General features: G+C 38.5%; 1 protein-coding gene across 1 annotated transcript in view; it reads left to right on the forward strand.

The window, feature by feature from the left end:
• The window catches only part of NAMPT (nicotinamide phosphoribosyltransferase), a 30,262-nt gene extending 16,484 nt beyond the window's left edge, over positions 1-13,778 (forward strand). Inside the window, exons 7-11 of the mRNA XM_082755322.1 lie at positions 1,520-1,745; positions 2,974-3,093; positions 8,744-8,884; positions 9,020-9,154; positions 11,667-13,778. Coding sequence (XP_082611448.1) covers positions 1,520-1,745; positions 2,974-3,093; positions 8,744-8,884; positions 9,020-9,154; positions 11,667-11,780 — 736 coding nt within the window. The 3' untranslated portion in view covers positions 11,781-13,778. The remainder of the gene's footprint in view (positions 1-1,519; positions 1,746-2,973; positions 3,094-8,743; positions 8,885-9,019; positions 9,155-11,666) is intronic.
• Positions 13,779-16,438: the final 2,660 nt, after the last annotated feature.

Below are 16,438 nucleotides of genomic sequence, written 5' to 3' on the forward strand. Positions count from 1 at the left end.
GTTCACAAGCTTGAGAGTAAGGAACTGGTCTCAAACAGGTAATTGAGATGAAGAAAGAGCTCTTGGTGTTGAGATAGGAATCATGTACAAGGTCAGGAGTGAGGGCAAACCTTTGGATTTCACTTGTGTGTGTCTTTGCATACTGAAATGAACACAATATAAAGGAAGGGCCAGTTGTGTTTTTCTCCTAGCAAGTACAAATGTAGTTCTTTTTAATAGGGTTATTTTCAGTCAGAATTGTAAGATAGATAACACAAGTTCAAGTGATTAGTTCTAACGTGATTATCTTTGAAGGTACATTACTTCATATAATTTTCTGGACCATTGCAATAGTGCTGTTCTAAAACTGCTGCTTGATCAGTAGATATAACAAAATTTGTCTGACTCATCTCTGATTAGCTTAATACTACAGTTAAATCAAAAAATGATTAATAAAGTGACTATAAAATCCTTTGTAATGAAAGGAAACATGTGGAAGCATCTTTTGTACAGCAAGTTGAAGTGGTAGTATGAGAGCAGGCAGATCAAGTGTGTTAGTTTGTATTGCCAAATAGAGACTGCAGTAACTCTTTTCAAGCTAGAACAACAGAAGAGTCTTGTGCAAGAGACCCAAATTGTTCCAAAATTGTTCTGCTGTTCCACAACTTCCAGGGTAAAGTGTTGTGTGTGTAGTGTTCACTTCTGGCACACCACCAGGGTGGTTCCTGTAACTGCCCCAACCTCCTGGAAGAGAATTTTTTGTCTCTTCATTACCATGATCCAGGGCTCGTGTACACAGAAGTTAGTGCTAGTATTTTATGGTACAAATTCAATGCACACTAGCTCTTACTGCACACCTACACTTGGTATGCGTGCATTTAGTGTTCACACACAAGTTATTGATGAAAGTTATGTCTGCTGCTCTACAACAGCCACATACAGGCAGCTGCTGCAGATCAGCTGGCATTGAGTAACCTAGTACCTCTCAGAGCAACTCTGTTTGATATGCTTGCCTGTACCCTTGTACCAAGGATAATGCTCTGAGATTCCTGTAGAAGAACCTTTGTATCAGTGAGCTTAATGGCTTTAAATTGTTATACAAAAAAGGCAAATAAATTGTTTCTGTTTAAGTTTTTTTCTAATTTATGCTGCTAGTTCTCAACTTCCCTTTTTATAGTCTGAGGTTGCCAGAGCAGATGGTCTGTTCTTGTATTTGTAGTTCCCTAATTGTCTGAATGTCAAATTTAAGAGAAACTCTAACAAAAGTTTTTTTTTTTTGTTGTTTTTTTGTTTTTTTAAAAAAAAAAGTAATGTGAAAGAAGCTTCATGCGTCCAGTGTTTGTTTGAGTTGCAAAGATGAATCCAGGTTGCTGTTAATGCATTTACTATCAGTGTAGCACAGAGCTGATAAAAATATAGTTTGTGCTCTCCTGTAATCACATTGCCTATCGTTATCTTGAATTATTTCATGTAGAAAGTACAGGATGTGTGATTTAATGCAAATGCTCCTCTAATATGTATTTTTCAATTGACTTCACAGTACCATAACGGCTTGGGGGAAGGATCACGAAAAAGATGCTTTTGAACACATAGTAACACAGTTTTCTTCAGTGCCTGTATCTGTGGTTAGCGACAGCTACGACATTTACAATGCTTGTGAAAAAATATGGGGTGATGACTTAAGGCATATAATTGAAGCCCGAAGTCCAGAGGCACCGCTTATTATTAGACCAGATTCTGGGAATCCTCTTGACACTGTTTTAAAGGTAATGTTTTCTTAAAGTCATTCGTATACGTGATTGGGAAGGACAATTTTTTGTTTTGTAATGACAGGCTAGTAAACATAGGAAAAAAATATTCTAACTTAGTATGTTTATTATGCTTTGGATGTTTTTTTATCTATGAAAAATCTAAATGTTTACCTTATTTAAATGTAGATATGGCAACTGTTTTGCAATCTGAATGGTTTTATTGTTTACTTCAAAATCATTCTTGCATACCGTTCCTTGAAGCCTTTACAAGAGTTACCAGTTTTGATGGACTAATGATGCTGGACTGATTCTATAAAGAAGTCTTTCATCACTTAGTAACAAATAAAAGGGAGAAAAAACTTGAGTATTGATAAATGCTAGGCAAATAAGACATTTTACCTCCAAGATTAGGTATCTTGGAGTCCTGTATTAACGTAATTTTGCTATTTTATGCTACAAATACATATTTACTGCTCTTCTCCCTTTTGTAACACATCCGTTTAAGTCAGTGACATATGACCTTTAAGTTGAAAACTATTTCTTGCCTTCTAGCTGTAGAGAGAGAATGATGATTGTTGCGGTTTTACAACAAAAGTTGTTGTTACCTTCTGAATTTGAGGAGCTCTCAATACTGTTTTAATAAGAAAGTAGGGGAGATTTTAGGTATGTTGGTAGTCTATCAGATCCATATAGCTTTTAACACTTTTTTTTTTTCTTCCTTTGGGGCAAATGACATAACAAATAGGAACTTTGAATAATCTTTCTCAGAGCTGATAAGAAAAATCCCATCTGGAGAGTTTAATTTTAATTATTGATGGCTAACAGAATCTTAGAAAACTGAAAGCCTCATTCACTATCTTAATGGAGGTCAAAGGAAGAGCAGAATATTCAGCTGACTCATGAATAGCAATAAATGACACAACTGAAGAGAGAAAGGAGGGCAGCATGGATCTGATAGCTTTTGGGTACAAGTGCATAAAGGCTACATATTCTGTGACTGATTTAATCTAACAGCTTTTGCTACAATGGCTGGCATGCTTTTTGTTTGTGTACCTGCAGGGATATATTTAGAGCAGGATACATGGGCATACTTATGAATTTGCGCTTGGGTTTTTTTTTTTGGTTGGTTGGTTGGTTTGTTATGGTTTGTTTTTAGCATGAATCAAATGTGGAAATCGGTTTCTTTACTGGAATGGCAGATTTTTATTTTTATTTTGAGCTATTTGCCTTCTACTTCCCATAGGTCTTGGAGATCTTAGGGAAGAAGTTTCCCATTACAGAGAACTCTAAAGGCTACAAACTGCTGCCACCCTATCTCAGAGTTATTCAAGGGGATGGTGTGGATATCAACACGTTGCAAGAGGTAGGAGATCCTGTTCGTGTATAAGGGTGACACTGGTTATATTGCTGTTTAATCTGGAATCTCTTATGACTAGTCAGGTGTTGCAGCTTCTGTACTGACCCCACCCTGCCCTTCATCCTAGACACTGGCAGTGATATCCTAACGCATAAAACACATTCATTAAAAGCCCACAGGGAGTTATTAAGATGCATAAAAAACTAAGAGGCATATCCTAATCTTACTGTCGTAACCGTTCTACTCCCACTGTCTCTCCCTTTGTTTGGTTTTATCCTGCTTGTCAAGCCTAATTCAAATCAAAACCTGGCAGTGTTTGGTCCTTTCATTGATACCTAAAGCACACTGCATGGCTGCTGTGCTGTAGCAATAGTAGTAATTAACTGGTTTAGCTCATCAGTTACGTATGCTCTGAAGAGTGCTTGCACTCAAATTTTGAAGGTGTGTTTTGTGAAGGTGACCGTTTAAAAATGAACATAATGGAGGTAAGGAGTCTACTGATTCAGCAACTAATGGAATAAAGGTTGGTGAAAGCCCCAGAAATTGTGAATTACAGGTCTGTGGTCTGAATCAAATTGGACTATGTTGCACCACTGATGTTTGAGTCTGGTAAATACACAAATTCTTAGTAATAATATAAAAAGGGCAATTTCAGTAAGATCAAAAAAAAAAATAGTTCTTCAGTGGATGCTGTGTGCTAGAAACTAGTTACAGATTGACCACTGTTGGCTAGATAGAGATACTAATATAATGCAGTTATAAAGGTATAGGCTGCAGCTGCAGATGATGAGGGGGAGGAGGACTTGATTTTATCAGGCTTGTCCTGGGTCCTTCATCATTAACCGTACTGGAGTTGCAAACCAGAAATAAGTTGGATAAACTTAAGATGAATTTCACTGGATTTTATTGAACCTTGTCCTAGCTTCCGAGGCTGGCACACCTTTAGACTCTTCTTAACAAAGTTGACTTTTGCTGCTTCTCAAGTTAGGTAAGAGAGGATAGCAAGCTTATTTTCTCACTGGCGTGAAACTATCTGCATATTTAACGTGGGCACATCATGTTAAGCTCAACCACAGAATTCCAAAGATGTTTGTCATTCAGATCCTTAGAGAGCAGTTAATACTGACATTGTTTCCTGATGTGCCAGCTGTACGCACCTTAGTTTTGTTCCTATAGCCTTTGAAGCAAATTTGTTTTCTTCCTGTGGCTTCTTGAGAATAATTTGTGCTAATAAGCTTAATGAAACACAAGCATGAGAGGTTAATAACTAGAAAGGAAGTCTTATGGTTAGGTACTAAGGGAAGAGACTTATTAATAACTTCTCGATGACTGCTAAACAGGATTTAAGCATGACTTGATGCCTGTGTTAGGCAAAATATGTACTTGTAGAGACTTTCCTGAGTCTGTGACAGGAAAAAAATGGGAACATTAATCCTTTTCTGTAAGGAACTCAAAAACTTCACTCTGTAGGTTACACCTGGCAAAATTTGTAGAGGCAAGCTCATGTAGTATTGATTGTACTCAAACGGCGGGCCACAAAGATACTGAAGGGAGCAGACCACCTCTCCTATGAGGAGAAGCTGAGAGAGCTGGGATTGTTCAGCCTGCAGAAGAGGAAGGATAAATACCTTAAGGGAGAGGACAAAGAGGATGAAGCCAGACTGTTTGTTTTTGATGGTGGCCAGTGCCAGGACAAGAAGCAATGGGCACAAACTGAAACAAAAGAGGTGCTGCCAGAACATCAGCACTTTTGTGCTGTTTGTGTGACTGAGCACTGGCACAGGCTGCCCAGGGAGGTTGTGGAGTCTCCTCCTTGGAAATCTTCCAAAGCTGCCTGGACATGATGTAGTCCTGGGCAACCTGCTCCAGGGCAAGCAGGGGGTTGGTCCAGGTGGCCTCCAGAGGTCCCTTCCAACCTCAGCCATTCTGTGGAAATGACAAAACTATTGTTCAAGTATTTATGTTAGAGGATAAAATGCACTCCTCTCCAAGCTCTAAACAGAGCAGGAAATTAATTCTGTTAGCTAATGGGAGAGGATAAGAGGCAGAAGGAGAAGTTCTTTGTTCAGATGATCTGCCTGTTTGTGTATCTTTCTCAAACTGTGGCTGATTATGAGGAAAAGTCTTATCTGGAATATATAGAAGAGGGTTGAGGATTCGGCTCCTCAAGGCTTACGGAGTTGACAGAACTCATTGCTGCTTAGTGGCTGCCTTCTCATCCTTTCCTGATTCTGTAATCTTGCTCTGCACCTCATGTCAGCTCTGGTCATTAAACTACCGAACATTAAACAAATTTAGCCCACAAATGTAGCAGCAAATGAACTTGGCCAAAACCAATTTTCTTTTGTTTTAATGAACAACATTGACTCATGAAAGGGGCCAGTAACCACCAGTACAACAAAAGAGTAAAACCAAACTGTTGTCTTGAGTTGGGGGAAGCAGAAAAGGAGGAAAGAGACACTTCTCATTTGGCAGCAACAAGTATTTTTGGAGCAAAAAGGCCACGAGCTTGCAGCCTAATTTTGGTCATGTTTAAGATGTTGTGGATTTCTTTCCTTTTATGTCAGCAAAACCCAAGTTTCTTCATTCTTTTCATAAAGGAGTTTACATGAACAAATCTGAATGCATTGTCGTGGCTATATGTTTAAAACCTATGCAAGTGATTGTTCTAATTACTCCGTATCAGCCTTAGATTGACCTGTTGGTATGGATCAGGTGAAAGGTAATTGGTACAATAGGAAAACATAGAATGAGCAATGACAAAGAGTCTCATTTAAATATCAGACCTAGCTGAAAGAAAAATACAGAAAACAGAGTGTAAACTGGATTTTAAAATTCTTTGTTTTAATAGGGATTGCTGGTAGAACAGGTAAGGAACCTTTTCTGACTTTCTTCTAGCATTTTCACTTTTAAAAATCATTCCAATCTGCTAACTCCACAATATACTACACTTTCAAAGGATTTTCTTTGAACATTCAATTTCCAGATGTCTTTAAATGGTTATAAAGAAAAACAAATCCTCTAACCTGGAGTCACAATTGATGTATTAGTCATGCTCATAGTGGTTAGGGCAAGCTAGTCAAAACCCTGTCACTGAAGCTGCTCTCTGTATAAATTTGGGAGTGTGAGACAATGAGTTGTTCTGCATTGTTTTTCTTCTGGAGGATTTAGTTGTTTGGGATCTCCTACTTTTCTTCTTCCCCATTACTGCTGCTGTTTGCCATCTCTTCTCCATATCTGAGGAAGCTGTAATCTGGGGCGCTGCCGTGGGTCACTGGTAGAAGTCAGGACTGTCTTTCAACTTAGTTTAGATTTCCCTTCCCTTCTGCCCCTCGCTGGCCAAAGATCAGTCTGACTAAGGAAATTCCTTGATAGAGAATAGAAAGATGGAAGCAAGTTCTTCACCCAGGGTAAGTAAGAAGTTGTACCTGTAGTATGAGATGAACAAACTCTCTAAATTAGAGCAGGATTTCCAGCTGAAAGAGGGATCCCATTTCTTATCTAGGCAAAGGGGCTGAGCGGCCACGTCCCAGCTGTGTTATACTTGTACCCGTAGAATATGTAATCCTCCAAGTATTGAAGAATGTGAAGTCTAAGCATGGGCACAGGGTATTGTTTATACCACATAGTTTTCCTAAATCTTGCAGACATATTCAAGTGAATTCGGTGTCAGACCTGTCTATAAAACTGGATAAGTTGTGGGGCAGAATATATTGGCTCAGGCTTGGCCAACAGTTTACCTGACTTCAGGCTTGGTCAGTGTCTGGACAGAACTTCCTCAGAATCCAGGTGGAGCTTACCAACACCTCCCTTTTCAAAAGACAGTGTAGATAAGCAGAGCCATGTCCGGGAGTCAAGGCTAGCTTCTTTCTGTCTTATTGGGTCTCATAGTTGAAAGGGTATTCAAAATCCCTTTTTTTACCCTTCCTTTATCACATTCAGTAACTTCTGAGGTGCTTAAGGGAGAATCTCGTTTGCACCGTGTTGATACTAAATCCCTTATCCTCCATGGATACCCGTTTTAAAACTGCTTCCAGAGCTTAATCACCTGAAAACATACCTTCCTTTTGTAGAAGGTCACTGTCTGAAAGGGTGGAATGGCTACTATAAAAATCCACAGGATTTTCACGTAATGAGGCAGTCTTTGTTCAGGACATAGTCCTGAAACCCAAGGGTTTCCCTAAGCAAAAGTCACAGAGGTGGAGCCAGAGATTGCTTTTGCTTGGTTTCTTCGATGAGGCTGAGTAAGTAGTTACTCAGGGATGAGGAAGACTCACTGATGGTATCTCTACTGGGAAAATCTGCTAAAAATCTAGTGGGAAATTGTTCGAGGTGTACCCTCAAATTATGGCTCTGCAGGCCACCTGTACCCTCAAATTACAGCACTGCAGGCCACCTTTCGTGTTGGCTGATTTCTGTCAGGCATTCAGACTTTGAGAGTATCCTTGAGACAGGCAGTCTACATGTGACTAAATGGATAAATAAAAAGAAAACTACTATATATTTTTGTTTACATTAACTACCCATTTACCATTGTCTGAAATTGGAGAGGTCTTTTTTTTTTTTTTTCCCCTCCATATAAAAGTTTGATTTTGCCTTAGCTGTCCTTTGAAGAAATGACTTCACATCAGTAACTCCTAGAACAGTCGTGTTAAGTGCTACCGTAGCGTTTTCCTTTGCAGGAGGACAAAAAAGATTACCCCATTTCACATGACACTGATTTCTGAAACTCTGCACTGTTCCATGTGGATTGTGTGCTTCCATTCTGCTCCTCACCTTCCTTTTTCTGGATGGATGGGATTTTGCTATTTCACCTCCTCTAAAGTTTTCTCACCCACTTTTGTTATTGAAATATTTAGGAGATGGGAGTTCAAACACTCTTATTGGGGTCAAAGCCACCTTTTCAGTCTGCAATAGGGATAACAGGTCAGGGAAACAAATCTTGCTTGCTTATGAGCATGACTAAGCTAGCACCCATGACTCCAAGCTAGAGGATGCTATGTTTGTGTGGATAGTGTGGTGAGGAGGATGGGAATGCTGTAGTAAGTTTTAAATTGACTGTTGATACCTGTGCAGTTCATGTTAATCTGTATCTGCTTGAGAAGATGCCAAGGCAAACATTTTAAGCAACTTTATGTATTTCCATTTCCCATCCTCTAAATTGCCAATCTTAATTCTAGACGTGATATTTTTTCAGAACTGCTCTGCTGAAGTCATTGGTCAAAGCGGGTAATATCTTTCTGGAGTTGATGAGCAAGATGATTGCTTTGTTTGAGGACACAAGCTATGCTTTGAGGACTGCCCATATTTCTGAAAAATCAGAAGGCTCTGAAATAACTCCCACGAAGTCTTTTGTTTTCTCTAATTGTCTGGGCATTGTATTGCTGTGCTACCCTAGTTTGGAAAGGATATGTGCCAGCATTGTAATAGTTTTTCAGCAAAAACTTTCTATAATTATCCTGTGCTGTAATTGCAATGAAAAACGCAAACAGTATGCCAAGTATTGGCAGCCTTGTTACGTATATCTCCTGGAAACTGAATGTTAGTTGGTTTAATTGTCTGTAAAAGCATCTTGTTTAAGTAGTAGTATATTTTATGGAAAAAAAATGGCATGGTCTAAAAGCATGTTCCATCATAGTTTTCTTTTTATTATTAGATTGTGGAAGGAATGAAGAAGAATAAATGGAGTATTGAGAATATCGCCTTTGGATCTGGCGGAGCGTTGTTGCAGAAACTAACCAGAGATCTCTTAAACTGTTCCTTCAAATGTAGCTACGTGGTGACCAACGGTCTTGGGGTATGTCTCTTACTACATCTGCCATTATGCTGTCAGTAGAGGCCTCTTGAAAACTGTTTCATGTTTCCTGTTACATTACCACCGTCTGCATAAGGTACACAAGTCTGACAAAGCCCGATGTTCCTTTCATTTTAGGTAAATGTCTTCAAGGATCCAGTAGCCGATCCAAACAAACGGTCAAAGAAAGGCCGACTGTCTTTGCATAGGACACCTGCTGGAGATTATGTGACACTTGAAGAAGGCAAGGGAGATCTTGAAGAGTATGGACAGGTATGAATTGTCAAGATTTATTACATCATTCCTCATGCAAAAATTGACTGACAGAAAACAGGTTGTAACTTAATTTCACACCTTGTTTCCAATTGTCTTTTTGTTCATCTCCTGTCTCACTACTTCAGAAGTGTCCCCAGTGCCAAATTCAGTAACAGTAGAGTGCTAGGATGTTAGTAGAATGTTCTGGCTTGAAAACTAGTTCACTCTATTTTGTTTGTGTTTGGAAACAAGAGACTGATGCTTCTTTTTCACAAAACTAGTGTCTCACAATGTAGCAGGACATAAAAACTATTAGAGTGCCCAAAGGAGAGCAACAAAAATGGTTAAAGATCTAGAGGGCAAGATGTACAAGGAGCAGCTGAGGTCCCTGGGTTTGCTCAGCCCAGAGCAGAACAGGCTGAGGGGAGGCCTCATGGCGGCCTGCAGCTCCCTCACGAGGGGAGCGGAGGAGCAGGCACTGAGCTCTGCTCTCTGGGGACAGCGACAGGACCCGAGGGAACGGCATGGAGCTGGGACAGGGGAGGGTCAGGCTGGGGGTTAGGGAAAGGTTCTGCACCCAGAGGGTGGTCGGGCACTGGGACAGGCTGCCCAGGGCAGTGGGCATGGCATCGAGCCTGACAGAGTTCAAGACGTGTTTGGATAATGCTCTCAGACACGACGCTTGGTCTGATTTTTGGGTGGTCCTGTGTGAAGCTGGGAGTTGGACCCTTGTGAGTCCCTTTCTACTTGGAATATTCTATGAGAAAATGTTAACAAAGTACTTTTGTATGAGTCATATATTTGAATAGTAGCTTGAGGAGGAGGGAGGTGGACAGGCTTAACTAAACCTGTTTCTACTTTTGCATTGAGATTTGTAAATAGTTCCTTCAGGTGTTAATGCTCTACCTGGAGTAGTTTCAAGATGCAAATTAGTCTACAAAGTCTGTTCCCTTGTTAAGTCTTTACAGTCACAAAATTAAGTGCTATTTCAGTAAAATAAGTGCAATCTTTAGGCCAATCTCAGCTTTTCAGATGGAGATCTGAAGTATTCAGTGAACTGGCAACAGAATGCTTAACTGTATGTTGAGTCTCTTCCTGAATTAAGAGTATTGAAAGTAAACACATTATCAAATTGCACTTCAGTCATTAAAAGCTGGAAAATTGAGTTTTCTGGTACGTACAAGGACATTTCTGTGCTACAAGGCAGAGGGATGTTTCCAGGCATGCTGTTTAAGCATAAAAGTGAGATCTCTGAGAAATTTAAACATAGAAGACAAACAGTTATGTACTCTGTAGATAACGTGCTCTTGATATAAAGACCTAAGAACAAAAAAAAAAAGATTCCAACTGGGAGTGTAATAATAGGACGAGGCATAACTACTTTAAACAGAAAGAGGGTAGATTTAGATTAGATATAAGGAAGAAATCCTATACTATGAGGGTGGTAAGACGCTAAAACAAGTTGCCCAGAGAAGCTGTGGATGCCCCAACCCTGTAAGCGTCCAAGGCCAGGCTGGATGGGGCTTTGGGCAACCTGGTCTGGTGGGAGGTGTCCCTGCCCCTGGCAGGGGGTTGGAACTGGGTGATCCTTAAGGTCCCATCCAACCCAAACCATTCTGTGTACTTTCAGAGTTCTGTATACACATATGCATGTATCTGTTTGTGATGCACATTCATATATATCTATTTATAAATATATATGTGGGGGGGTATATGTACACACAAATGGGAGTTGATGGTAAGAAGGTCTTCCAAACAACTCAGTCACATCATTTGGGATCTGAATTAGCTTGATGTGTGGTCCCTTCATTTTTGACAGGGGAAAGAATTTATAAAGTAGTTTTCTGTAATGGGATGTTAGACAAGGTTGTATATGTTGTACAGGTTCTTTGGAACTCTGGGAAATGGTGGGGAGGTGTGTTCCTTTGTGGGCCCCGATTCCCTTATTGCCATGGGTTAATAGTCAATATGTCACCAGGCAAAGCAGCTGTCCAACATTGCTTTTGTGCTAACTTTTCTGTGCAAAGCTATGTTTATCGCCCTTTCACTGTGCTAGTTGTGAGCACTTCTTGATGCATTTTTATATATTTTCCTAAGAGTCCACTTTGCATAAAAAAGAGTTGTGGTGTTTTGTTTTTTTTTTCCATAATTGGTGTAGAGAAAATTAAGATTTAATCTAAACTTCTGTAATTGAATTGTACTTAAAATTTAGTTGGTTGTCTCCTTTCCGACTAGCTGGTCTAGTGGGATATATTTAGCGTATGGATTTTTTTTGTCTTTGGCTTCATGTGGACAACTTACTTCAGGGACTTCTCAGCACAAAACTTCTGTCTGTGCACAGGATGGACTAAATCGTTTCTTCTGTCTCACTTTTAGGGAAAGGTAACAGACAGAGCTGAAAAGATATAGTATGTTGACAGTCAAAAGCTCTCGTTTCATCAATCTTGCTTTTAAGTTTATATGTAGCTTGTGTAATCTGTGTTTGTTCATTGGCAAACGAATCTTGCTAAAACAGTGGTGTTTCTTGCAGGACCTCCTTCATACAGTATTTAAGAACGGAAAGGTAACGAAGTCATATTCATTTGATGAAGTAAGACAAAATGCCAGGCTGAAGAACAGTGAACTAGAAATGGCGTCTCACTAAGTTTCATTCCTTGTCCGTGTATGTGTGTGTAACAAGTATGTACTGCATAGCTACTGGGTTTACTGTACAGATTTGTGTGTTTGTGTTTTATGACATTGTAGCCAAATTATTTGTTGGTTTATGGACATACTGCCCTATCTTTTGCCAGTCTTTAGAAAAGATGAAATCAGGAAATGGTACTTACAATGTAAAACATATTTAATGCTAAAGTGTGCTTTTTAGGGCCCTTTGCCAGTAGTGACTCAATCTGGTATTGATCTTTTCACAAATGAGACAGAGCTGAGAAACTTTTTTATATATAACAGAATATCACAAAATGGATTTACATAAAATTATCATGATTGCTTTATGTTTATATTTAACTTGTATTTTTGTACAAACAAGATTGTGTAAAATATATTTAAAGTTTCAATAATTAAGTCTTTCCAACTTTTCATGATTTTTATGAGCACAGACTTTCAAGAAAATATTTGGTGGGGGGGAGAATCCATTGCCTTTTGTCCATTAATCAGCAAATAAAACATGGCCTTAAAGTTTGTTGTGACATTGTACCATTTGACGACTAAATCAGGACTTGTATCTCCTTAAGATCCCATAGAATTGCTGACCTCACCGTTTCTTGTAGTTGTCTGTATTTAGTTAATCTACATTAAAGAAAATTACTGTTCTTACTAGAAGGTTTAGGTACTACAGACCTTGCTGGCATGGTAAGGTGTATAAACGGAATGCCAAATTTGAAAGGATTCTCTACTGCAACTTAACTTGCCAAGTCTATCCCACTTGGCACATGCACCTCAATATTTTAAGAGTAAAGTTTTTAAGAGATCTCCTCTTCCACTATAGAATATATGTGTAAAATACTGAAATATGGAAGCGGTGTATTTTAAAGTAATTACACTTCTGGGTTTATTTTTCATATACTGTAAGTGACATGACTTTAAAGCAAAATACTGGACTCGGTAGTGCACTTTTTTACTTTTTTGTATTTTTTTCATTGATTTGCCTTTTGTCAGACTGGATGTTAAATTGTAAAAAAAAAAAAAAAAAAGTTTAACTATTTTTGTTAACAACTTTAATAAAACTTTATGCTAGCCAAACTCCTACATGAATGGCAGACCTGTTTCCCCTTCTCCCCTGTCTCGTTGGGGCAAGGAGGGGCTTTTATTTTGCAGAGGGTAACTGTAAAAACAAGGTTTCAGAGAGAATTTTGAACTGTCTGCACTTGATTGTACTTGCTCTCTGCATATGCTTGATTTGAATATCTGCTAGAAGATAAAACTGTTGAGGATTTTATTTGAGAAGCTATGTAGTAACCTCTGAAATGTTTGGTAGTATTGTAGGGTGGCTCTCGCTAGAAAAGGAATACCTCCCTTATTTAAAGAAAAAAAAAGCAAAAACAAATGGTTTCTGTATTTTGTTTATGATCAACTGTCAGACAACGACTTAATATACTGATGTAATTAATGCTTCTAATTAGAAAACGATGTTACAGGAAAATGTTAGGGGTCCTCTAAAATCACTTAAGCCTACAAAAATTATACAAAATATGCTTTTAAAGGAAGATTGAAAAGCCATACTTCATTGTTTTTATTCTGTCACCAAGGACCACATCAAAGCATTCACAATATTTCCAGGGTTTGTGGTTAAGACATTTATGCCCAGTTTCAGTAGTTCTTGTTAATAAAAACTTGTTTTCCACTCTTAGTGTATGTAATTATACATTTAAGTGATGTCTTGTTTCAAAAATAGTGCTTTAGTAAAACTTTAAATGCTGACCTTTCACACTGAGGAACTGCCTTCCCTTTGCTATTAATGATATTGTTTGTATTTGGCCAAGAAAGAATTTAAATCTGGACTTAGGATCAATAGCAGGTAAATAGTACAGAGCCTATTTTACTCCTCCAGATATGTACTAGGGAATTTTATGATGTACGGTTTAAAAAATAAGAGTAAATGCTGCTTTCATTCTGTACCAATAAAAATTTTGATAACTATTAACTACCCATAACTGATATTTTTGTACTTGAACAGTGAGGATATGCCGTGGAAGCACTGTTTTCTTGTGTAACAAAGAAATGCATCAGTAGTTGTTCAGTGTTCTCTAAAACTTAGTGTGTTAGCTGGAGACTTAAAGCAGATTCTCTACCTGTGCATGTCACTCAGAAGGTTGTCACGTCACTCATTTTAATAAATGCTAATATCTTTTTAAAGGGGGAGGAGGGAGGCAGAACACCTGGTGCTATTCACACCTGAATACATGTCTTTGTGTTTGGCAGTTTGACGTTCTGGGCATCAAGGAGTTGATAAAACTTACTACAGTGCTTGAACCATACAGTATCCTGATTCTTCCACATAAAAGCAAACAGCATGTTTAAGTTTGCTTTAAATTACTAGATTTGTAGTCATTGATATATTTTAATTATCCCCATTTCATAATATAACACAGTATTTGTATTTAAAAATAGGAATTGGGAGTTTTGTGTTAATACACTTATTTGTAACCATATTTAGCATAAGAAATGGATTTTATAAAACTATTTTTTCTTAAGCTGCATGATTATGAAAAGATGCTTTTTTCATACTTTGAAAGACCTGAGGAGAGAACAGAAGAGTATTTAACTGTTCGGTTTGCCAAAGTAAAAACAACATTTAAACATTTTTTTTGTGTAGGTTTTTACATTCCTTCTTAAACTGTTTAGTGAAGAATAAGTATTCCTCACTTAAATCCTCTGTTAAAGTAATTTTAATGTATTTGACATCAAATACCAGTATGTAATACACATGGAAATAAAGTTTAGTTCTGGCAGTGAAAATAAGAGCCATTTGACTGTGTCTTAAAGTTGTGATGTTGGGCATCAGATTCCATTCATGCGCTCTTTGTTGCCAAACACAGATTGGAGTACAGCTTGCTGTCATAGTCTGCTGTAAGAGAACTGCCCTGTTGGCTCGCTTGCAGTTTGTGGTCAGCTTAGTTCTAAAGAAGAAAAGGAAAACTGGATTATTTTTTTTCCCTCTTCTGTTTTTCTCTTGCAAAGTGTGAGCACATCTGTACTTCAATATCTGGTGTGCTTTTGCTTAAAAATGGAGCACTTGAATTTGCTATGAGGTCATATCCTCCATTTACATTTCACAAAATCCTTTCTCAAAGATTCATTATTTTTATTTAGATTTTTTACCTCTAAAGCGGTTAAAAATGCTTTAGTAGCTATCAAAAATATCAGCTTTTTAATAGAGAGAATGTCTCCAGTCCCTTTGGACAGGATTTTCCTAACTGGAAGGAATAACACATTTGGCTCCTACGTAACTTTAAATTGTACCTTAAGCACAGTCTCTAACGTGTAAAGATTATTTATCTTTCTTTGTTGCCAGTCCCTTTAGGTTGTGCTGAACTATAAAAAAGGACACCTGTAGCCTACAATAATGGCCTTTAACACTTGAAATCAAAGTCTCTGTTATCTTTACAGAGAGCATACACAGCATAAGTGGTAGGTAAGCAGGGCTCTTCTTCCTTCTTTCCATGCTGCTGCAAACATCCAGGTGTAATGCTCCAGCTCTTCTTACCCTGGGTAGCCTTGGTGCAAGTTAAAAGTGACTGCCAGTGGTAAGTGTGCTTTGATGGGCTCCCAGATCATCGTGCAAAGGAGTCTACAGAGGAACTTCAAGCCTCAAACTGTGCAGGAGAAGGCAAGGGATTTGCAAATGTCTCTCTTTTTGCCCCCCCCCCCACCCCCCCCCCGATTTCTGCTGTAATGATTAAAATAGTATCTGTGCTGAGTTGCTCAAGGCTGGAACTATGAGTTTGTGTTTGAGCAATGGTAATTACCTCTCCATGCAGTAATGTGTGTTTCTGCTTGTCCGTGAGAGTCCCATGGGGATCCTGTAGGTACACACCTCTGTGAAATTTGTAAGCAGCTTAGTGAAAGGCAATCCCCTTGTTTTTAACCTGACAAATAGAGGCATGTTGTGTGGGGAGCTGCATGCCTTCTAAATAACTTGGCCATCAGAAATAAGGAAATTATGAAATTGAAGCTACTCCATAAAGTCAGGCTTGCTGAAATCACAATTGTAAACCCTAGACAATTTTTTCATTGCTTTACTGATAGCACAGCCAATGTTGCTAATCATTTAAAAACACCCATTTCGTTTATCTAAGATATTTGTTTTTTATGGTAAAGGATGAGAAGTACTTAATACAGCTTTACCAAAAAGTATTTTCCTGTAGAGTTCTTGTATTGATAGGTAACCTGTTTTCTGCTGTAAGGTAATACAGAGTGATTCAAAAGACTTGGGAGTGAAGTCAGTAGGATTCGTCTCAAGTAATGTATTTTGATCAATATTGTTTCCTTACAGCTCTTTATCTCTGCTTTTTGAATAGAATTTTTAGACTTTTCAATTTCTGATGAGGTTTCCTGGAACCAGCACTGTAGTTCTCTATCCTGCTCCTGGCTGGAGCAGGGAGGTCTCCTAAGGAGAGGGAGGGAGGAGTCCCTCATAACTCTAGCAGTGTTTTTACTTCCCTCTTCTACAGCTCCTCTGAGAAGAAGGACAAGTTTATAGCTAGTTTATAGCTAGTTTACTATTAGGTCAAAAATCAGAACATTTGGATTTTACAGCTCCTTTTTCTCCAGCAGTTTAGGTTGTATCTAAATCAGTTAACA

The sequence above is a fragment of the Aythya marila genome, assembly GCF_965140915.1.
Source record: "Aythya marila genome assembly, chromosome: 1".
In the NCBI taxonomy this organism is placed as follows: Eukaryota; Metazoa; Chordata; class Aves; order Anseriformes; family Anatidae; genus Aythya; species Aythya marila.